Source organism: Buteo buteo, chromosome Z (genome assembly GCF_964188355.1).
Source record: "Buteo buteo chromosome Z, bButBut1.hap1.1, whole genome shotgun sequence".
NCBI classification, from domain to species: Eukaryota; Metazoa; Chordata; class Aves; order Accipitriformes; family Accipitridae; genus Buteo; species Buteo buteo.
This window is the reverse complement of record NC_134204.1, coordinates 58,121,246-58,145,633: the sequence shown is the minus strand read 5'-3', so window position 1 is coordinate 58,145,633 and position 24,388 is coordinate 58,121,246. Positions and strand designations below refer to the sequence as shown.

The window sequence follows — 24,388 nt, the reverse complement described above, 5'->3', positions numbered from 1 at the left end:
AACCCAATCTAGTTGAAGATGTCCCTGCTTATTGCAGGGGGTGTTGGACTAGATGATCTTTAAAGGTCCCTTCCAACCCAAACTATTCTATCATTCTGTGATCCTATTCTTGACATACTTTGTGTCCCAGTGGGTTTCTAGCTTGAGTAGTCCTATGTCTTCCCCTGTTTCATGGTAAGAGAGATTTCAAGCCTCTGTTCCTTCACAGTTTTGTTGACTTCAGTGAATAAGCTAGGAAGTCTACCAGTGGTGCAGCCAGTGTTCAGGTGGCTTTGTACTCTTCCCAGTGCCTCATCTTTGATTCACGTAAGACACTCTGTTTCACCTCATATTTTCACCAGGACAGATGTATGGCTTGTACAGAAGTGCTCAAACAAGGTGTGCATGGGCTTGTTTGTAGAGTTAACCGTAGACTCAATGGCAACCAGCCATCCCTTCTTCAGATTGTACTGAGGACGTGTATAGCCTAGTTCATGGTGGTGATCCCACTGCTGGAAATAAAATTACTTCTGCTTACAGAAAAGAGCCCCTGAAACATTCAATTGTAGACTTAAGTTGCTGGCTGATGTCACTGACAGGCAGTTAATTTCTGTTATGATCCATCCCTAGGATATGAGTAGGATACGCAACTGGACTTCACTTTTAAAAAAATCATAAAGAAGCTGCAGGCATTGGGCTGCTGGCATGAGCATGCTTGGGGTTGTGTGTAGGTGCCTCACTGCAGTGGTTTTGATAAAGCCAACCAAATAAGAGACTCTTTATAATAATGCACTTGTCCTGCAACTGCTACACAGAACCTGACCATGTGTTGCTGTACCAATCCAGTGCCCCACTTGCCACATGGGACTAGCATCATGATTGGCATCATAGGATAGTATAAAAACAGGCTTTGCTAACTTTTCCTTTAACAGGTAGGCTTGGGGATACTTGAGGTCTTCTGTAGGTATGACATACCTACAAAAGGTGGAGGCTTTTGAAGGTTGCTGTTGAATGTGTGTAGTCAAATAATGTTCGGAACAGACCATTTCAGCATCAAACTCCTGTTTTTATTTTAGTGCTGCATTTATGATGCATGAAATGAAAAGCACTGGCTGCTGAGCATCTGGTAAGACACTATAAAGACACATGGTACTTATGGGAGATATTTGTTAATAAAGCTGTAGCATAAAATGACTGAGCTCTGACCTTGTGAATTGAAATGCCAGAATGATCTCAGCAATGCCTCAAGGCTGCCTGTTATCCCCTGCGACCTAAACGTCTCTAGATCAAGTGCTGTGCAGCCTGATCCACTCCAAATGATAGCAGGGCCTAGCATGCTTATCCAAAGGCTTTCCACACTACTTAGCCAGAGACCACAGTGTGCCACACAGCAGATCTTAAGTAGTCTCAAGAGGCATAAGAGCAGCAGGGACTTTTATGCTCTGACAGAACTGAAGGGCTACTATCCTTAGCTATTTCCAGTTACCCCTCTACTTCAAGCCTGCCTTTCCCTTGCACGTACATGCTTCGTGCTTTCTGTCAGTGCCAGAAGATGTGCTGGTGCAATGGAAACGAGGTGATGTGTTCCCCATGTACTGTTGCACAGTGCTGTGATAGCCCTATAGAGCAAGGTTGTCCTAAACCCCTTTACCTGGGACAAACTTATGTGGGTTCTGTTTGATTTCCATTAAAGAACATAGCTTCTTCTGTTGGCTTGTTGAAACCAAAAGGAGGGGGCTGAGCTTTGGGACCACTGCTGCTGTTTTATGTCCTTGAGCTGTTATGTCTGTTGAAATAGTAAGTTACCTGTGATCCACAAGAGCACATCTTTGGCTGCATTCCTTGCCAGAAGCAAGAGAGAGGAGGATAAAAGAGTCTTCTTAGGAACATCTGAAATAAACAGATTTACTGGATTTCAACCATAACATGTCAGCTTCTCCACCTCTGTCAAATCTCCTTGTGACTTTCTGCTTTTCTTCCAGTGTTGTTCCTAAGAACATTCCCCCTACTCATTAGGTAGGGGAATTGCCAGAGTAGAGCACCAAGTCCTCTGTCAGCTGTGTGGTCTCATGGCAGACTGATTCTTAAGACTCCCCCAAAAAAGAATGTTGTCAAACTTGGAAAAGCAGGTGGAGTTGTCTTGAGCTAAGACCCTCCACATGAAAGGCTGGAAGACTCTTTTATGTATAGGAGAGAAGGGAGTACTACCACACAGCTGGGCACAGTAAACCAAATAAAACCTGTTGTTGTAAGGCAAATGCTCACCAGCCAAACTGAAGGTGTTCAAGTTACAACAGGAGAACTAGGTTATATACTAGATTTGCATCTCCCAGGGTCCAGATTGATTGGATATTTTATTCAGGAACACTAGAGCTGCTTCTGCGTGCCACCTTAAGGCTGTTTCCCAATTCAGCTGTGTTGAAATGGAAACTTGGGCAGCAACAGAGCCCTGAAGGAATGGATATGGGTCTCTGCCGTGACCATACTTCAAAAATGGGAAAGCAGTGCTGAAGATTAAGCTGTGAGGCTACAGCAATGAACTATCCAGCCTTGCTCTGACAGTATATTGAACTAGAGTCCTAAAGTGATTACTGAATTTGTTCTTGGTTATCTAATCAAGCGTGATGTCTTGCTGTTACTTTCTTTGAGTGTAATAAATTTGAGGAGAGATAGCTTTACTGGTTAGACACACTGTTTAAAAGTTATGACTGGCTGCAGAAGCCTTAATGAAATACTTTCAAATGACTGCAGTCACCTTTCACTTGTTGATTAATGTGTTCTGAAAAGCACTTGGCTGTCTGTAGCCTGCATCCTCCTATTAGTCTAAGCATCCTGGCTGTAGGTTTTTTAACTTTTTTACATGGATTTAGCTGTACAAGTATGGCAGGCCTGAGAAGCTGTGTTTAATAACAGCAACTGTGTTGCTTTTGCAGTGTTTTGTGCAGTATACGAGCTTTTCACAACAATTCATGAACAGGGAACACACTAAGCTCACTGGTGGGAAAATTCTAGTGAGTGCAAGCTCCCTGTTTGGTGGGTTTTTTGGGTGGTGGGGTCTGCTCTCTGCCCCTCCCCCCGATAACTGATGAAGCCTGCTGTTTCTGTTGTATCCTTGGATTGATGCTTTTGCATCTTTACCATCATAACATGTAGGCAGGCACAACAGGATCGGTCCAGAAGCCAGATGTGGCCCAGGTGTGTTGTGTGAGCAGGAGGGTGAGGGCAGAGAGGTGATGACCTCTCTGGAATCAGGCAGTAGATCAGCAACAGGAACAGAAGTAATGTGATGTTTTTTATGGATGATCCATGAAACACAAAAAGATAATTAGTCTCCATCTGGCTCTTACAGCAAATGGAATAGTTGACAGATACATCTCAGCCTGTGATAGGGGCAGGCAGAATATCTGTATACCCACATGAGTGACTACCTGAAATAATGGGGCACACATATTGAAGGATCTGTGAGGAAGAGACAACATCTAGGGAAAATATTGTAGAAAAGTTGTACTTACAGAAAACATGTCTTTTATTTTGAGATACCATAGTTTACCCAGGGAAAATTAATTGCATCTGAATTGGCTGCCTCTGGGGGCATCAAAGAAGGTCGTTATGATATACAGATTTATGTGTTGCTCATCTCAGTTAGAAAAAGGAATTGTTAGTTGATGACAAGTGTTTGAGGCAAAAAGCATCTTTCTATGGATTGTGATCCAAAGATCTGGGCCTCCTTGTCAGCATTGTTTGAATTCTCCATAGCAGAAGAGGGAAGGAATATGATCTGCCTTCCCAGAACAAAATGATCCCAAAGGCCTGAGGGGCAGCTGTGCATTCTCTTGTACCTCCTCCAGCAGCTGTGCATTGCTCCTTCTGTTTCCTCTTCTCTGTATTCCTTCAGGATTGTAAGTATTTGGCTCACTCATACCCTCCGACTCTTTCCTTAAACCCAGTTTTAATTGCATAAGGCTGGGTAAAAACTGGAGATCCATACTCTTGGTAACCATGTTGTGCCCAGGGCTCCCAGTTGCTGGCTGCCATTGAACTGCCTAGTTGCAAGCTCCTTATATTAGGTCTGTTCTTTACTAGCAAGCAGGCTGGTGAAAGAAGTGGAAGTAGATGTGGCAACGGTAGAGGAGATCAATCTCACACTTATAAGTGTGTTTTAGATGTTCAGCAATTACCTCACTGCACATCAAGCTAATAGAGATGCCTTCCTAATGTAACAATATAACAACATATCTGGATAGGGTATTATGTTTCAATCTTGCTCAATGAAGACCAGCCACCAGCTGGCCTGTAATAGCTAATTCTTTCAGTCAGGGTTTCTCCTTCCCAAGGCTCTTTGCAGCAGTGTGCACCACGCCTGCATGCCTTCATTTCCTGACTCACATCTAAATTTCGGGAAACATGGCTATTCTTGATTTTAGATTAGGATTATTTCACAAATCAGCTAAATGTGCAAACTGTGAGTAAAAACATTAATGGGCTTTGCTTTCTGCTCTGTCAGATAATTTATGCACAGTCATTGCCACTGGAGGGACAACAGAGCTGAATTCAGAGACAATGGTGTCTGCTGACATCCTGATGCTGTGGACTCATAAACAAGCATGTGGTTTTCCCTAAATAGCAAAGAGGACTGCAGGCAAAGTTTTTCATCATCATGAAAATACAGGATTGATCTGTAGAAGAGGTCCTGTTTTCCAAAGCTGAGAACATAGACTTTGGGTAGTTCTGGGTTTTGGATTAATGCTGGACTTTGCACCTTTTAGTTGATTTAAAACATGTAATATATTCTTGGAAAGTAGCTGTTGTAGTACTGTAGAAAAATACGAGTTTCTTCCTGTCAATATTATTTATAAAGGGGTAGGGGGATTTTTGATGGCTCTCTAAATCAGTAATTGAATAAAAGTATTTAAAAGTGTATTACTAGTCTGCTGTTGGCCTAAACAGTAATGGTAGGGACCTGGCTGTTAGCAGACAGCAAGGATTCCGTCACTTCTACAGAACTCCCAACAAGCTAAACATCCTTACTGCCTTCAAAGCAGCAGATGGGAATTGGTTATAGAGAATGGAGCCTGGTCTTGATAGAGTGGTCTTCACACATGTTGGATGCTGTTACAAATGAACGCTGCTAGCCCTTGCTAGTAGGGCAAGAGACATTGTTTATTGTACCATGGAGACAATGGCTGTCAGATATAGAATGACAGTGTTGTATATCCTGTGCTTGAAGAAACAGAGCTGAGACAGGAAAAGCAGTGGGCAGGTCAGCCTCTGAATGTCTCCAGTAGAGGATTTTTCAAAGTAATCACTCACCTGGAGGAAAAAAAAAGATTTGTTTCTTTTTCAGAGGAGATTTTAATTTATTTCTTTGTTGCTGTACATTGGCATGAAACTTTATAGGTTTTGTTCAAAGTGACAGCATATAATATAAAACAAAATTTTTAAATAGGAAGGCATTTCGTAATGGAAAAACAAAACAACACATGTTTCCTACATTGCTAGAGTGTGTTTTTCTGATGTTACTGCAAAGTTGTTGCTTTTTTCCTTGTCCAAGTGATATTTCATCAAAGTGAATGCGGAAAATCTGTTCAGACAAAACAGCACTTTCTTCAGCGAAACAGTGTTCAAAAGGCTTGGCCAATTTTTCTGATTGAGAACATGAATGATGTTTTAAAGCCATTAACATTTTCTGGAAAAAAATACTAGTTTTAATAACTAATTAATATTTCTTGAACGTTCTTGTATCACACTTCAGGCATAAGATCAAAAAAAGCACAGTCTGATGAGCTGTTTTCACAATTCCTTTCCCATCCTTTGAAAACTGAAGGAAAATTTGTGGGAAAGCTGTAATTCAAAGTCACTTGGTGTTATGGTTGTGTTGCAAAGCATTTTAAACAAGGTGTGACTATTAGTCATATATCAAGTATTGTGTCTGTGTAAACATCTGTGCTTGAGAGTTCCAAAGCAATTTGATGCAGGGATTAGCAACTAGGAATTCTCCTGTTCTGTACTTGAAACTCATGGGAACTGTTGCAATAGGGAAGGAGTGAATATTGTCTGTAGTGGCACTGTTTTGTCACTGTTTTCCCTCAGTTGAACAAAAAACTTGAGAAAGAATTATTGCAACATTTGAGAAATCATAATGACATTCAGAATTCACGTAGTAACAATATCACATGACTTACGTCAGGTCCCAACATCTTCTCTTGCAAAATGTGTATCTCATCTCTTCAAGGCTTTTACCAGTGTTCACATATGTGACTTTGGGATTGCCCTTTAGGTTCTGCTCTTTGAAAACTTTGGGCCTGGCAGGTTCTAACAGTTATTGCTGTTGAAAGAGCTGTGAAACTGGTATTCCAAAACCAGGACTACTCACTATCAGGCACAAGTTCTGCTTGTACTTGTTCAGGTAGGCTCCAACATTGCTTAGAAAACTAAGCAGAAACTGATTCACAAACAGTTCAACCATGAGGTCTTTTTCCTCATCGCTACCTGAAATTTCAGTAATCTCTCTGCATACTAAAATCAGAGCTTAGATCAAAAGGGTTTGGAGGAGAGGAAAAGGGAGGACTACGACTTCCAGGTTCCTTTCTGAGCAGTGTCCCTGTAATCCTAGTTACTGGTCTAGCAGCAATAGTGGTGTTAAACAAGTGTAACGCATTCTGGCCTTGCCAGTTACTAGTAGGCACTGATTTGCTGAGTCCAGGCATACCAGAAGAGGGGAGACTGTAAGACAGACTTCAAGAACAAATGGGGAAGGGGAGACAGCACACAAGGCTCCTTAGTGTAGATGTGAACAGTTTCAAAGCATATACACCTGAAAGTGCTAAATTCAAGGGCATGGTTTCAAGGTAGTAAGCTGACTTTCTTCCAACTTAATTTGTTCTTCATTTCTCATGTCTGGTTTGATATTTCTAGCTGCAACTAGTGACAGCTCAGTTGGTTTACTTGGAACAAGGAAGGCAGATAATGGATTCACAATGTAATTTTTGGAAATTAGAAGGAGACAAGAAAGGAGTTAAGCAGGAAAGTATTTGAAAACATAATCCTTGCTTTCATCCACCAGTAAGCCTGGAATAATGCACAATTTAAAGAGTTCTGGACATCCAGAAAAGTAGCCAGGATAGAAGTTAGAACTCAGCCCATCTTTAACAACGTGATGATGACTATTGTCTGCAAACACTAGCAATCAGTAAAATCAGTTCATTGACTTAATGCTCTTGCCTCTCAGTTCTTCTCCTTTGTGAACAGAAAATTTGCATGCTTGACATTGCAACACTTTGAGGTCAGTTTCACACAGCTCCCAGTTGCCACCTCTACTCTTCCTCAGGCTTCACACAAAATTACATCTGAAATCCATTTCTGAGGGCTTTTTATTCAGACTGGGTTTTACTTAATGAACATAATTCTGGGGTTTTTAGGAGAACCAAAAAGCAGAAATGCATGGGAAGAAATAGATTGGGATGTGGTTTTTGTGGAATTATTTCACAAGAAACCACAATAAAATCCACCTCCATTTCAAAGCAGCCACAGAACACTATTAAGGGGAAGACCTGCAAAAGGGAAACTCCAGGTTTTGACCTCTTCTAATTCTAAAAGCTGAATAAACACAACATTTGCTGAAGAGGAGAAGATACAAAGGAGGAGGGACATGAGATAGTATGGAGGTGGGAAATAACCATTTTTCAAGAGTCAAGATGCTAGGTTAGATGGCCATCCGTTTCCTCCCTGTTTTCCAACATACTGCCTTGAAAAGAATGGGAGCTAGCGCTTGACTGAGGGCTGTTAGAGATGTTACTGAATAATCAGAGGAGATAGCTGAGAATGAAGATGACTGAAGGTTACTGATAACTGAATAAAGATAACCTCACAGGTTTTCATCTGCATAGGGCCAGTTGACAGTTCAATCATCTGGGATGTTCCACAAAGACCCTGGTTAGGAGTTGCTTTTAGCAGAAAAGCTATGTGCAAATAAAATCTCCAGGTTTGTTAGTCTTAGGCAGTCAGCTTTCAATGTCTAAATGAGCCAAATGTCATAGAGGGCTGTGATTATAAAATGATTCAGTGAATGCAAGGAGAGGTCCTTCGTTCATTGAGCTTAATCTAATATTGCACAAGTCAGTTTGCTTTGTTATTGATTTTTACATTGCAGGACTATGCCCTTGAAAAATTGTAATGCAAACTGCCTGAAAAGAAGGGACGTGGGGTGACATCCCATTGCCATGAAATAAGATAGAAATCTCAGGAAATAGTGATGGAGTTTTGGTCCTCGAAATGCAAACTTTATGTGGATTGCATACTACTGTTTATGAGAGATATGACCTCCGGTCATATCAGTTTTGTATGCAAATGTTTTTAAGTCATCTATCATGAAAGGAATTGATTTAGTATAAGTGTTGCCCTATACTTTTCATGAAAAATTCATTGAGCAATTACCAGGAAAAGTAAGAGGTATAAGAGGTGCATGCTAACTGTTGGTAATAAGCACCAGCAGCTACAAAATTATGTAATGTATTATTAAATATCTTGCTTTTTAGGAGTGGGCGATTTTGTTACTGGGGTCAATTTCATTAGCAGTATTTCATAGCCTTCTTGATCAAAAATTTCTTTTTGTTATGATTATGAGTGGTATGTAGCATTGGTGTGAATTGCATTAAAGATTGCATACATTAATGAGATGTGTTACCTGCTGGGGAGATCTCTGTGATTGCAGCTTGCTCTTCAAACATGTCTTATCAAAGGAAGAGAAATTGACAAGATTCTTCTTTTGATAAGAAGTAGGGCTGCTGGGGCTGCCTTGTGTAGCATCACTATGAGGCATAGACGGTGCTTTGGTGAAACAGTACGATCTCAGAACTATTAATCCATGCCATACTTCAGCTGCTTTGCAGTGAAGGGAAAAAACAGCAGCAGAAATATTCCCTTGTTTGTAAGAAAGTGGTCTGAAGCTCTGATTGCCAAGCTAGAGCACTGGTCCAAAAGGAGCTGAAGCAGGGAATGGAATGGAATGGAATGGAATGGAACAGGTTACTTACCCCAAAGGAGCTGGCTTTCAGCTGGCTATGTCTTTAGCTTATTAATGGAGATGGTCTCCACCATATTTGTCTGGCAAGCCCTTTACACTGAAGTGTTTTCATCCTTTCTCCACACAATCAGATTTTGCTTTCCCAGATTTGAGCTGACAATTTGCAGATGGCACCAGTAAAATAAAATACAAATAAAAAAAACCATGAAGACTTTATTATTTTAAAATACACAAGTGCACAGGAAAGTTCCGTGTTCCCTGCTTCCAGGAGTCAATAGTTGTTCTTCTGCACACTTTAGGATAGCTGGCTCCTCAGCGTTTGTGTCAGACTAGGATAGACCTGCATGCAGGACAATAGCTTGTCTACACTCCTGTCTGCATTAACTGAAAGATTTCTCTACAGATAGTTGCAAGGTGATGTCATCCCTGCTAGCTGGTTGGCAAAGGGCAAATCCAAACAGCAGGAGGTGAGCAATCTGCCGTGCAGCCTGCACCTTGTAGTGTCTGCCATCACAATGGAATGACTTCTCACTTTCTTGAACCTCCTGTCAAAACTTGTCCCTTTTGCAGGTCTTCCCCTTAATAGTGTTTTGTGTCTGCCTTGAAATGGAGGTGGATTTTATTGTGCTTTCTTGTGAAATAATTGCACAAAAAACATTTTCAATTTCAGGAAAGTTTTAGTTAGGAGTCCTGAAATAAAATTTCACAGGTTTCTCTTATTCTTTTTTGATCTTTTTTCTTTAATAGTAGATTTTTACAAATGTTTCAAATCAAAATTGTTGAACTAGAAGCTCTACTTAGTGGTTTCTGAAAATATAGAAATGGTAAAGATTAATCATAGACCCCTAGAAAGATCTAGATGGGAATGGAAATCTGGAGGTGTCTAGTCCAACCCCCTGCTTCAAGCAGGACACACTCATCAGGTTGCTGAGTGCTTTGTACAGGCAAATTTGGAAAACTTCTGAGGATGGAGACCCCCTGACCTGTCTAAGCCTGGTCCCAGGACTGCACCAGTCTCATGAGGAAGAAGCTCTTCCCTATGTCCAGCGGGAACTCTCTTTGTTGCCACTTGTACTTGTTGACTCTGAGAAACTTCTGTGTTCTCTGTAACTCTTCCATTTAGGCAATGGATGACTGCAGCCTGACACCCTCCATCTCATCCTTTCTTTTCCAGACTGAACAGACATAGTTCCCTCAGCCTATCCTCGCACATCCCACCCCTAGACCATGTTTAGCGGCCCTGCTCTGGACTTGCTCCAGTACTGGCTTCTTTTCTTTGTGGGGGGCCCTCACACCAGTTACAGTTACAGATACGTATGCTGCCTCACCAGTGCTCTGTAGAGAAAGTAGTCACCTTCTTCCAGCAGCTGGCTACACTTTTGCTCCACAGCCCAGGCTGCAGTAGGCCTTTGTGGGCAGACTGTTGAATCATGTTCTGTGTCCTCTCCACCATAAGTTCCTTTCCTGGCCAGTCATGTCCCAGCTTGCACTGCTGTCTAGGTTTATTCCATCCCAAGGGCAGAAGCTTTCTATTTGCCTTGGTTGAATTCCATTAGGCTATTATCCATATCTTCTAGGTCTCATTCTTTTTTACTCATCTTCACAAACAGTGTGGCTTCCCAAAAGACTGAGCTCTCATGATATAGACGAGATGCTTTTTGTTCATTTGTGGAATTCTGGTAGCCATAGACATCATATACTATAAACTCAATGACTGTGTACTACCCAAACCTGAGTATCTACAAGGTCCTTATCAGGGAAGCAACAGCCGTCTGTCATGAATACATGGCTTGTAGCAGTTTGTTTACATTTTATATGTTTTCTTTTTGTTTCAAAAAGGGCATGTGTCCTTGCCCTTTCTGCATTAGAGTGCACTTGGAAGATTTTTCTCCAGTTCTTGCTATACTACTGAAATTAGCATGCACCTGTGATTCCATTAATTTATCTGCACACTTTCAAGGTATTTTGTAGCAAAACAGATGCATAGTGAACTGAAGGAAGGGAACAATGCATCTGTCCTTATAATAAAGTATTTAAAGATGCCACCCTTGTTTAAAGGAAATAAAGAGCAATTATGATTCGAAAGAGATTCTTTTCTGCTAAGAAATTGATATGTAAAGCAAGATTTTAAGCATGTAGAGCTATAATTACAGTGCCTGCAGTGGTTTCTGCTCACCAGAAGGCATCACTTCGTCACAGAATTGTTGAACACATCTGGAGGATATGTCCTTGATTGTACTACAAGCACTTCTGGAGGGCATGTTGCACCTGCTAAATAGAAAATGGCAGATTTTAGAGAAGCTGCTTTTAGCATGGCATGATTTGTTTTCCTGTTCTTTCTGTGTCATCTTAAACTGAGTTTCCTTGCTGACATAGACTGACTCCAGTTTTAACACTATTGTCTTTTTCCCTGGACACGCTTGGAAGAAACAATGGTTTGGAGCCAGAAAGTTAGGGAGTGGGACACCAAACAAGCTGTAAAAACCCTCTAGTCCTCATTAAATATCTTGAAATGTAGGAGCTGTCCTTTGCTCTTGTTTTGTCCTGGCTAAACTCTACGCTCTTAAAATAGCCTGTATGACATGCTAAAGACAGCAGACACTGAAGGGTCACTGCTGGGAAGAGATGAGGTCGACTCCACCACCTGCTGTACTAAACGGCAGTGTGGGTGCTACCTGACAGAGTGGCATTATGTTTGATGGGTTGCTTTCCAAGAGCAGACAGGGCAGTTACCATGTCACTATTCTCTTCCCTGTGTAATCATGAGCCTTCCCTCAAAGATGCAGCATACTTTGCAGGCAGGCAGGTAGGTCATCTAGGAATTGAATGCTTCAGGTGTTGAAGTCACAGACTGGTTTCTGCCTGCAGAAAGACTACAAGATAGTAGCCTTTGCTCAGTACACTGCAGGTGAAAGTCTTCATGCCATTCACCTTGGGAATGGGCTTATCTGAGGAATTTTTCCCAGCTGAAGCCACCAGGTTCTGCACATAGCCATGTTCTGGGCACTTGCTGCCAGCGTGGGATGACTGTGGTCTGTCCTGAGGTCTCCAGGGCAGAGTGAGGCTCATGGGCTCACTGAGGACCCCAGGGCTGAGATCTCCAGCCTCATCTGAGTGAGGCTCATGGCCTGCCTATGTGTCTATGTGTCTGTGAAGAGAGCCTCAAGCCTCTGACAGGCCAAAACCAATGATACCTTTTGGTCTAGAAGTAATGATTGGCTGTAGTGAAAAGTAAATGTTCACAGGAAAACATTGTGGGGGGACAGGAAAGAGGTTGTTCTCTGGCATACCTCTGGATCAGTTCCAGGGTAAGACAGCCTTGCACCTGGATCCAGACAGCACAGGTGGTGAAAAGAAAATACTAGCTTAGGCTGCCTTTGTGTTGGTCTGTCCATGGGGGTTTGCAGCTAGCAGTCACTGTCTGTCAGAGTCTGGCCACTGTTTTGGCATGTCACCCAACAACTGCTTGCATTTTGTTTTCACACGTTCCCCTACATCCTGAAGGACAGCCTGTCACGGTGCTGCTCCCCTCTTCCCTATGCAGAAGCATGAACTAACGCTTTGCTTTCCTTGCAGGAGCAGTCAAGGTTTTATGCACATGAAACTGATGAAAACCAAAGAGAAATACATCCTGGGTCAGAACAGCCCTCCCTTCGACAGTGTTCCTGAAGTCATCCACTACTACACCACAAAAAAGCTGCCTATCAAAGGAGCTGAACACTTGTCACTGCTCTACCCTGTAGCTGTACGGACCCTTTGATAACCTAGTCTCACCCCTTCCTGTGGATAGGAGGTGAGAGGTAAGCTAGGTTGCACAGGATTTTTGCAGAAATTCAGTGCTTGAGTCTGTGATGGAGAGTGGCAGCCTTTAGTCTTGGGAACATGGGTGCTCTGCAGAGTTGTGTATGGGACTGTGTGTATGGTACTCTTAAGCTGCAACATGCCTCTAGAACAGTGCTTCTACATAAGAGAAAGAAAACTTACTTTAGTGCAAGGATAACAGGTAACCTTCCCAGAGCTTCTCTGTGAATGAAAGTACTTCCCAACAAAGGTTCTTCCTCCATGTTTTGAGAAGAATCAACAAGTTCTTCTCGGCAGTAAAACACCAGCAACTTTTATTCTCTTGCTACCCTGAGAAACTTCTCCATGTGAAAGAGTAACCTACTTCTGAGGGACCCTAGGTTGTTCTTGGTGGGCCTGAGAAGGAGCTGCTTAGCAGCCAAGTCCCTGCAGCTCTGGTCACTTAGCTTGGTGGGGTTTGATTTTTTTAAGGCAATTTCTTGATGTAGTCAAATGTTGAGCTCCTATTAGGCACACAATCTGAAAATAATTTTGTGACAGCAAATCATGGTCAATTATTTATTAATAGGGAATGTAATTAAAAAGTAGTTTGTTATATATTTTTATCCTTTTTGGTACAATAATCTCTTAAGGGTTACTGTCTTCATTTGCAAGTTCCATTCATAGATGCAGGCAGCCAATTCTATTTGGAGCAGTTACACTGTAATGTTTTAAGTAGTTGAGAATGAGTCCTTTTAATATGTATGTTAGTATTTATGCATGAGGGTGATTGAAGGCTTTTATAAAGCTTCAGTGGGCAAAATCTTCACTTGCTCATTCATCTGGATCAGTTGTCCCACTGAGGTAGCAGACTAACAAGTGTGTGTCACACTGCCTTTCCATAAGATGGCTTTTGCAGCTGTATAAATGAGAACTGCTGTATGTAGCAGAGCAGAATTTGTTTTTCTGGTGTACCAAGGCATTCTTAAAACATGGTTCCTTGATACATACCTTCTGACCAGCGTTTATTTTCACCACGAGCAGAAGCCTCCTGCTGTTATTTCAGTCACTGTCAGGCAGAAGCACTGCAGAAGCTGCATTGTACCTTAGTCCTGCCAACTCAGTGCCCATCCACTTGAGAGATATTTTCTACATTCTCTGTGTGCTCATTGGATGGGATAAATGAAAATAATATAATTGTGCAGAAATTGGAACTGGGGAATCAATACCCTGTAGTCCTTACTTTGCCCCTTCTCCCACTTATGTGTAGAATATTCTACATTAACACATCAGCTGTTGTAGTAGCAAACTGGTCATATGCAGTTTATGTATTTTACAGACTGCAATAGGACTGTGAAATTGTGTGTTATTTAATTCAGCTTTCTTACATAGTATTCCCTTTTATGTATGCTTAGAAAGAAGTGCAAATCTGAAAATTGTAATGGAATAACCCTTTACTGCCTGCAAAAGTAGTGCTTCAGTGTATTGTCTAATCTGGTAAGAACCTCGAGGATGTCCCATATAGTGTCATCGATGATGAATGTTGTGCTTCCTTTTAAGCCTGCGTTGTTCTTTATATGACATCCAACACAGTCTGAACAGGAGTGGATCACATGTATGTGAGGAGCCCAGTGTCATTCTGTGCAGCAAGAGTAGTAGGTCAAACTGCCCCCATCTCACCCAGAATTTGAAGCTGCATTGGCATAGGTTCTTACTGGTTTTCTGAGAGCAGGGTGACATGATGGAGTACAAAGAGACAACATTCCTCTCCCAGTGTAACCCAACATCCCCTTTTTCACATACTCGCCTACATGTGCTATTTATTTCCCTAAAGTCTTTGCAGAACTCTTCATTCTCCTCTTAACACCACCCAATTGGCAAAAGCATACAGGCACTTTTAAGATAGCATATTCTTCTCTCACCAGAATAGGAGTTCATGAAGGTGGCAGAGCTCACAGAGATTAGGAATCAGATTGCATCTGCTGCTGTCTGAGTCTTTGCCTGTGGGGTCTCTGGCAACTCCGTCATGCCTCTTGGGACAGAAATATGTCATATTTCTTCTTTTGCATGTTGAAGTGCATTTTTGAAAATCTGGGATTGTTGCTGTTCTATGGTCTGTTTATCTTCTTCAGTAATGGAAAAGTAAGCCCCTACTCTTTCTAACAACAATTACCAGTAGAAACCAACAGCATCATTAACCAAGACCTTGCCAAGCTTTCTTAAGTACATTGTCTTTAGTTCATGGAGATGACTGTTGTACCAAATCTTTCTTGTCATGGGCCTGATCAAAAGTCAGCTGGTACCACTTTATTGCTGTCTGCAGATTTTGGGTTGGGATCCCTTGCTTCATACAAATCAGGTCAAATATGCATCATACAAATGTGTATACAGTTTATTACAGCTTCAAAGATCAGATCAGGGTTCTTGGTTGAGCAAAAGAAAATCATATCAGAAAATGTTGGTTGTCTGTGGGAAGGTTTTTTTGATTATTTTTTAAAAATACTTTTATAAAATACTCAGTAATTGCAGAATAAATAAAACCAGGATTTTGTTTGCACTGTAATGTTGTATTTGTTTATTTAAGTGATTGTATGATATTTTTCCAGTGAAGGAATATTCTTCCCAGACCTTTTAATGTACAGTGAAAATGCAGTGTGTTGCAGTGTGTAGCATTGCGTATAGATGGAAGATCTCGTAGCGATCATGCCTATATAACACATTAAAAGTTTATTGAAAAAGAAATTATAAACCTCTTCCTTTTCTTCCTCTATCAATGTGTACTCAGATTGTCTTGAACAGCTAATAGCTGAAACAGCCTTTCAGAACAATTTGTGTTTGTGTGTCTTAACTGTGTATTGAAAGTAATCATTAGGCTATAATCTGGTCTGGAGTCTGGAAAATAATATGGCTCAGTACTGCCCTGAGTAATTCTTTTGACAATGTACACCTTTGCAAGGGCTGTGCCAGAACAACACCTGTGCATGTGTGAATGACATTGCTGTCCAATTGCTTGAGGTGCTCAAGGAATCCAGTTATTGCTGTTTACAGCATAACACTGATGAATCACTTTTTGCAGACTTTATAAGAAGTGTTAATTAGGCTTCTATTTTGATGAGTATTTCAGTGTGATGAAAGCCCCCAAGGTGTGAACATCTGTATGATAAGTAGGAGATTTTTAGTGGCCAAGATTACATCTCACAGTTCCTTCCATAATTGGAAAAATTGCTGAAGTTTGTGAAGTATAGTCATCACCATGGGTTCTGTACTTGGTAATAGTTTATTCTCTGACTGAAATTAAGTCTTCAGAGCCAGGATGCAAAGCACAGGGATCTAAGTGCAAAGATACAAAACACGCATTTCCAGCTTCTCAAAGAAAATGGCCTGAGTCTGTGCTCTGAGGGAAATCAGTTGCTGCTTGGAGGATGACACATTTATGTGCTGCTTATTATTATGGCTTGTTATTGTGCCTAGTAAGGTTCAGGATTTGCCCTCTGTCTTGCTGTTGTGGCTCAAGTTGGCAACACAAACACTGTGTGGCAATGTTTGTGGAGGCTGCAAATGCCATCTTTCATCCAGACTCTGATTCCATATTCACCCTGCTGCACTGCTAAGCTACACTCTGGGGTACTCAGTCGTCTGCTGCTGTTAGTTATTCATGCTGTCCTCAGGTTGTACCTAGGGTGCCTGAGCAGAACAAGCAAGGTCTTAACACTTGTTTAAATAAATGAATAAATAAATAAATAAATAAATAAAAGCCACCCAACACACTGCTGCACTAGCTTCTTGGAGACAGGGAAAAACAAAACAGAAACGAAACAGACCTGTCTGCACTCTTGGTCTGAGCAAGGGGAGAAGGGAATGAACAGTGGAGAGTCAACTGTTTTTCATGCATTCTTTCCTTTTTAATGATCTGCAATGATCCCATGTAAAACACTGCAAATTACTTTGTTTTATTACTTCTTGCTGGAGTTCCCAGTAAGAAGGGAGGAAGAAATGAAGGAAGAAAATGGCAGCAGCTGAACAAAGTTGTTGGTCTGAAATGAAGCGAATAGAAGTCCTACTGAAAAAGGAAGTTCATAGATTGCAAGGGATGACCGTGTACAACCCATTTTCTGCAGCATGTTATTGCCTGTCTTAGGCCTTGAACTTACTCTGAGAACAATGTACCCACAAATCAGAGTTGCTGTGTTGACCTCAGTGCTCTGGAGCTTGCAGTTAGTTCAGAGACAAGATCAATCCAGACATTGCCCGTGCTTTCTCAAGTGTCTTTCACGGTCCCTGGATTGCATTTATTGCTGTTGACAGTTCCAAGACACAAATACAGTAGCTTAACTGCAGCTTTGCAGGGCCCAGTTTTCTTTCTAAGCTTGGTTTGGAGATTGGTGTTACTGTGACATTACACTGGATGCAGGTAACAGTTGAGTGTTGATACCTGCAGTAGTAGCATAGGAAAAACAAAACATTGCGTTCTATCCCACACTATCAGAGAATTCCTCGGTCCTGGTATTGTCCTGAGTGGTACACAGGGCCATCAATGCCTACCTATAAGCAAAGGTGATGTGGCATTTCTGTCATTGATTTCTATTTCTGGCATCTATGCAATTACTACTGCATAGCCTACAGCACTATCAAGCCAAAGAAAAATCTCAAGGTTCCTACTGCCAGCCACACCACTCAGAGAAGTAACTTTGGGGCACTGATACTGCATCTTCTCTGTTTTGTTTCAAGCCATTTTGCTACCAGACTGTTTACCTGTCAGCTAAAGATCAAAGTGTACAAGGGTTGTAGACCAAGAGTTTATTCAAGAGTAAACCCAATTAGTCTCCTATGTCTGTGTCTTGAACAGACATCCTGGACTGGCTCCATCTGGCAGTCCGTATTTTGGTGATGACCGTTAGCTGTTGATAAACTAGAGGGAAATTCAGAGGGAGCTATACAGAGTGAGCTTGATTGGCAGAAGGAATGGGCCAGCATGAACCTCCTGGAGTTCCATAAAGGCAGTCCTGCATTGGGATGCACTGACGCCTTGCAAAAGGACAGACTGGAGGGTCACCAGTAGGAAAGGAGTAACAAAGAGCTGAACAGAAGTCAGAAGTCCACCTTTGTAGTCATGAAGGCCTACTGTAGTCAGGACTGTGTAGTGGAAGTGTAGCCAGCAGGTGGAAGAAAGTGGTTATTTCCTCTATAGAGCACTGGTGAGGCTGCATCTGGCTTGGGTGCCTCCAGGTACAAGGAGAGATGTCAACAAACTGAAACAAGTCTAGAGCAGAACCTGTAGGATGGTCTGGGGGTTGGAACACATGATGTTATGAGGACCAGCAGTGGGAATCAGGCTGATTTAGGTGGGAGAAGAGAAGGCAAAAGTGGGGGTACCCCAGGGCCTGGGTACCCAGCCTACAAGGAGAGGAATGTTGCTTCTACTTCTAATCTGGTGCTTGCATCACCTCAGGCTGCTGATAGCTTGAGCTCGCCCTTCTGTATTACTCTCTAGTTACCCCACAGGAACTCTGGAAGGTATCATTGGAGTCTGCTGATGGTGTTCTGGTCCTGCAAGCTCAGTGCGGGAGATTGAGTAGTAGGGATTTTAGCAGAGCCTTTCTGCCATCAGTCAATCTGATGGAGGGTGGGAGTTTTCTTAGGCCTCTTCTGCCACTAGCACCTTCCCCATCTTCATCACTACCATTTGGTTTGAAGTGGCAGCAGGCAGCAGCCTGTCAAAGTGGGCTTGGAGCAAGGCACTGCATTTAGCATTGTGGGGCATATGAAACACTACACAGATGGAGCCACAACACAGGTTTGAAAACAAGCTTTGTTTTTTTGGCCAGTGTGGCAGTTGAGCTGGATTGGGCTTGGCTAAACTTTAGTTACAAGGAAGTAGACAAGAATAGGGGAGTAATCTCAGGGTTTAGTTTAAGAGAAGGATCTCCAGCTGCAGTGAGAGTTGGAAGCAGAAGTAGTAAAATGGTAGGCCAGCACTGACAGCCAACACGTTCTTTTCTATTCCCATAATGGAAGGGCATAGACTTCAGTTTGCTTTCACCTGGGAAGGAAACCAGTGCATCTGGAATTGATTACCCCAGGGGTGAAAGCACAGTCTTACCATTTGCTGTGGACTGATTCAAGAAATCTTAAGAGATGGGCACTGCCCTTGAACACCAGCAGTACACTCATGACATCATACTCTGGGGACAAACAAAAGATTAAATACTTGGAAAAAGGTTAAGCTGTCATTAAAATCCTACTGCAGGCAAGGTGTGCCATCAAGAATTCTGAAGTCCAATGTAGAAATACAATTACTAGCGGTAAAATGGATGGATTGAAGTTGGCGTATCCAGTGAAGTGGCAGAAAAAAATAGTATATTTCCCAAAGCTACCAACAAAAAGGAAGCTTAAGCATTCCCTTGGAATGGTAGGATTCTGACAAATGCACATTCCTGGATACAGTCAGCTAGTGAAACCACTATAAAGGGTGGTGTAAGCAAGATTGGGTTATGTGGGGACCCAAGCAACAGCAAGCCTTCCAGTAAGTGAAGCTGGAAGTGGCACAGGAAATAGCTCTGGGCCCTATCCAAACTGGTGATAAGTGCAAGATATCCTATATATCACCTCAGGAGGTATTGTAGTCTCCTGCAGTGTGTGGCAGAGGAGCCCCGGTGAATCTAAGGCTGACCACTGAGATTTTGGAGCTGCAGCTACCAGGGGTCAGAAGCTAATTACACACCTTGAGAGAATAAGACCCTTTCCACCTAACAAAGAGTCCAAGCAGCATCTGAAGTACCAGGAACAGAACAGCTGCTTACATAAGTGCTCCAATTTGCTTGTACTGCACTGGATGTTCAAAGAAGGAGTGGCACCTATCCGTAATGCTACTGCCCATACTTGGAACAAGTGGACTGCCCTGATGACCCAGTGACCACATCTGGGAAATAAAGAACACCTTGCACAGAAAGCAGTAGTATGGAGTACACTCACCCATTATGTGGCTGCATGGAGTGGAACAGGACAATCCAGTCAATTTCGGAAGCCAAGGCTATGCAATTAGCCCTAGAAATACCTAACAGGAAAAGTGTCCCACAGTGTATGTTTACACTGACTATTTGTTGGTGGCCAATGCTGAGTAGGGATGGATAGAACCATAGGAAAAAAACAGGGATGGGAAGGCTGAGTTAAACTCATTTGGGCCACCAAAATGTGGCAACAAATTGCCTGTAGCAATGATGAGTATTCATCATGTAAGTGCACAGATCACAAACAACTAGGCCACAGAAGAGTGCCAAAATACTAAAGCTAACCAATGTACAAAGGGGGACATCACAGCCCTGGCTGCAACAAAGAACCTAGACTGACAACACAAAGGAGAATCAGTCATGGCCCAATGGGCCCATGAGATGGCAAGCCATAGAGGCCAAGATGATACCTGCCACTGGGCCAGAGAATGAGGGACAGATCTTCCACTAGCAATGACTACCCAGGTCATTCAGGACTGTGAAGTATGTGCTGTAGTAGAGAAGCCTGGCAGAGGAAATTACCTGTTGCCTACACCTGAATGAATACATGGAAATTTGGTGAAGCTTGTTGGCAAGTTGACTATATTAACCCACTCCCCAAGTCTGCTTCCAAGGAACAATGGTCTTAGCCATGGTATAAATATTGACAGGATGGTTGGAAACCTGTTTAGTTGCACAAGCCATGGGAATGTCTGGAACATGCTGATGATTACATGGAATGAATCTGTAGGAAGAGTTACAGGATTGTGTATAGAATAAGGGCTAGAATATGTGGCAGGTGGTATGGGTTGGGCCTGGCTGAAATTTAGCTATAAATGAATAGAGAAGAATAAGCAAACAATTTAAGAGTAAACAACCTGTTAATTGCTATGAAAGTTGGAAATGTGTCATGAGGGAAGTGTGGAGATACTTTTAGAAAGGACAGACTGTGACTGCCAGGGAGGCAAGAGCCAAGTGTGAGACACGGAGAGAATTTGGATGAGCCAATCGGGAATCAGACATTTTCTACCAGTCTGTAACTGGTATTGTCCAGAGTCACTCAAGAGAGACCTGGAAGAGAGAGCCCAGTGAGAGAGAGTATGTGGAGAGACTAGAGAAACCTGGGGAGAGTCCAGAGACTCAGAAGAGACCTCAATCAAAATCCTGGAGAGAAAATGGGGAGATTACGGGAATACCTTGGGAGAAACAGAGAGGACCCCACATCATTACCCCCAGCCTACACACAGTAGGGCTAGAAATGCTACACTGACCCACCTAACTTCTCTCCCAGACCATGTGGTCTCCCACGCAGGGCAAGGAAGTTATGTCAGGAACCACTACAGTGACAAACCCAGCTTCTCTCCTGGACTGCACAAACTGTCCTGCAGAACAGGGAGATCATGTTACTCGTTGTTAACATCACACATATCTATGACTAGAGTGCACACATATCCATGATTAGAGTGTTTTGGTATCCGACTCCATTTAGTCTCTGCACTGTCAATTTGGTCTTAAACTGCAACAACCAGCCCTAAGCTCCCTGTTCCTTATTAATTTATTATGGTCATTATTGTTAATTATTTCCAAATACAAATGTATGTGATATAATTGTATAAAATCATTACAATAAAAAAGATTCCAGATAGTGACTTCATATGGCCAGGATGGACTCAGACTTGAAGCTCTGAAAGAAGCTCCCTATTCTGCTGCTGCTGTATTTCAACCTGGGTGTCGTAAGTTCTGTGAAAATAAGGGACATTTAAACAACGTCTTTGATTTTTGCTGTTCATTCATAACCTCCTTTCAACACAAATGAAGTAAACTTTCCTCTGAAATCATCTTATTGATTAGCTCCCTTAATTAGATCCATTAGTGGAGAGGATGGCCTATAAGCTTTTGCCATCTGTTTATTGTGTCCATACATGGAGAATATTCTTGTTTTCATAGAAACATAAAATCATTTAGGTTGGAAAAGACCCTTAGGATCATGGAGTCCAACTGTTAACCTAACACTGCCAAGTCCACCACTAAACCATGTCCCTAAGCACCACATCTACATGTCTTTTAAATGCCTCCAGATATGGTGACTCAACCACTTCCCTAGACAGCCTGTTGCAGCACTTGATAACCCTTTTCGGTAAAGAAATATTTCCTAATAAACCTCCCCTGGTGCAACTTGAGGCTGTTTCCTTTTGTCCTGACACCTATTACTTGGGAAAAGAGATGGACACCCGCCTCGCTACAACATCCTTTCAGGTAGTTGTAGAGAGAGATAAGGTCTCCCCTCAGCCTTCTTTTCTCCAGGCTAAACAACCCCAGTTCCCTCAGCTGCTCTTCATAGTGCTTGTTCTCTGGACCCTTCACCAGCTTCATTGCTCTTCTTTGGACATGCTCCAGCACCTCAATGTCTTTCTTCTAGTGAGGGGCCCAAAACTGAACACAGAATTCAAGATGCAGTCTCACCAGTACCAAGTACAGGGGCACAAACACTTCCCTAGTCCTACTGGCCACACTGTTTCTGATACCAGCTAGGATCGTTGGCCTTCTTGGCCACCTGGGCCCACTGCTGGCTTATATTCGGCTGGCTGTCAACCATTAGCCCCAGGTCTTTTTCTGCTGGGCAGCTTTCCAGCCACTCTTCCCCAAGCCTGTATCATTGCATGGGGTTGTTGTGACCCAGGTGCAGGACCAAACACTTAACCTTGTTGAATCTCATGCAGTTGGCCTCAGCCTGTAAATCCAGACTGTCCAGATCCCTCTGCAGAGCCTTCCTTCCCTCAATCAGAGCAACACTCCAGGCCAACCTGGTGTCATCTGCAAACTTACTGAAGGTGCATTCAATCCCCTTATCCAGATCATTGATAAAGATATTAAACAGAACTGGCCCCAGTACTGAACCCTAGCGAACATCTCTTGTGACTGGCCACCAACTGGATTTAACTCCATTCACCACAACTCTTTGGGCTCAGACATCCAGCCAGTTTTTTACCCAGCAAAGAGTACACCCGTGCAAGCCACAAGCAGCTAGTTCCTCTAGGACAATGCTGTGGCAAATAGTGTCAAAGGCTTTACTGAAGTCCACGCAAACAACATCCACAGCCTTTCCCTCATCCACGAAGTGGGTCATCTTATCATAGAAGGAGATCAGGTTAGTCAAGCAGGACCTGCCTTTCATAAACCTATGCTGACTGGACCTGATGACCTGGTTGTCCTGTACATGCCCCATGACGGCACTCAAGACAATCTGCTCCATAACCTTCCACACACCTAGGTCAGACTGACAGGCCTGTAGTTCCCTGGATCCTTCTTCTGGCCCTTCCTGCACATGAGCATCACCTTTCCCAACCTCCAGTTAGCTGGGACCTCCCTGGTTAGCTAGGACTGCTGGTAAGTGATGGAAAGTGTCCTGGTGAGCACTTCTGTGACCTCCCTCTGTACCCTTGGGTGGATCCCATCCAGCCCCATAGACTTGTATATATCTAAGTGGGGTGGCAAATCACTAACCTTTTCCTGTTGGATTATGAAGGCATCACTCTGCTCCCGTCGTGGTTTAACCCCAGCGAGCAACTAAGCACCATGCAGCTGCTCACTCACCATTCCCTCCCCACCCCGGCAATGGGATAGGGGAGAAAATCAGGAAAAGAAGTAAAACTTGTGGGTTGAGATAAGAATGGTTTAATAGAACAGAAAAGAAGAAACTAATAATGATAATGATAATGATAACACTAATAAAGTGACAATAGTAATAATAAATGGATTGGAATATACCAGTGATGCACAATGCAATTGCTCACCACCCACCAACCGACACCCAGTTAGTCCCCGAGCGGCAATTCCCCCACCCCTACTCCCCCCAGTTTATATACTAGATGTGATGTTACATGTTATGGAATACCCCGTTGGCCACTTTGGGTCAGCTGCCCTGGCTGTGTCCCCTCCCAACTTCTTGTGCCCCTCCAGCTTTCTCGCTGGCTGGGCATGAGAAACTGAAAAATCCTTGACTTTAGTCTAAATATTACTTAGCAACAACTGAAAACATCAGTGTTATCAACATTGTTCTCCTACCTAACTCAAAAACATAGCACTATACCAGCTACTAGGAAGACAATTAACTCTATCCCAGTTGAAACCAGGACACCCCCATCTCAGTCTTCTAGTTCAGCAGATGTATTTATAGAAACATTTTTTATTGTCTTTTATTACAGGAGCCAAATTAAATTCTAGTTGGGCTTTGACCCTTCTAATTTTCTCCCTGTATAACCTCACAACATCTTTGTAGTCCTCCTGAGTTGCCTGCCCCTTCTTCCAAAGGTCATAAACTCTCTTCTTTTTCCTGAGTTCCAGCCAAAGCTTTCTGTTCACCCAGGCCAGCCTTCTTCTCCACGGGTTCCTCTTTTGGCACATAGGGTTCGCCTGTTCCTGCACGTTTAAGATTTTGCTCTTGAAGAATTTCCAGACTTCCTGGACAACTTTGCCCTTCAGGACTGCTTCCCAAGGGACTCTGTCAACCAGGCCAAAGTCTTCCCTCCAGAATTCCAAGGTAACAGTTCTACTAACCACATTCCCTAATTCTCTGAGAATTGAAAACTATCAGTTCATGATTGCTATGCCTCAGATGTCC

The 24,388-nt window shown here is 42.7% G+C and overlaps 1 protein-coding gene across 6 annotated transcripts in view; it reads left to right on the top strand.

The window, feature by feature from the left end:
* The window catches only part of SHB (SH2 domain containing adaptor protein B), a 97,173-nt gene that overhangs the window by 58,562 nt on the left and 14,223 nt on the right, over positions 1 to 24,388 (top strand). Inside the window, exons 6-7 of one of the 6 annotated variants that reach the window (XM_075021552.1) lie at positions 1,056 to 1,105; positions 12,578 to 12,703. The exons of 1 other annotated variant lie outside the window; for it this stretch is intronic. In XM_075021552.1, the coding sequence (XP_074877653.1) occupies positions 1,056 to 1,098 (43 nt within the window). In that variant the 3' untranslated portion in view covers positions 1,099 to 1,105; positions 12,578 to 12,703. Of the gene's footprint in view, positions 1 to 1,055; positions 1,106 to 3,738; positions 4,026 to 12,577; positions 15,531 to 24,388 lie in introns of those variants that run through there. 4 more of the 6 variants (XM_075021553.1, XR_012649125.1, XR_012649126.1 and 1 more) reach the window with 4 other exon arrangements.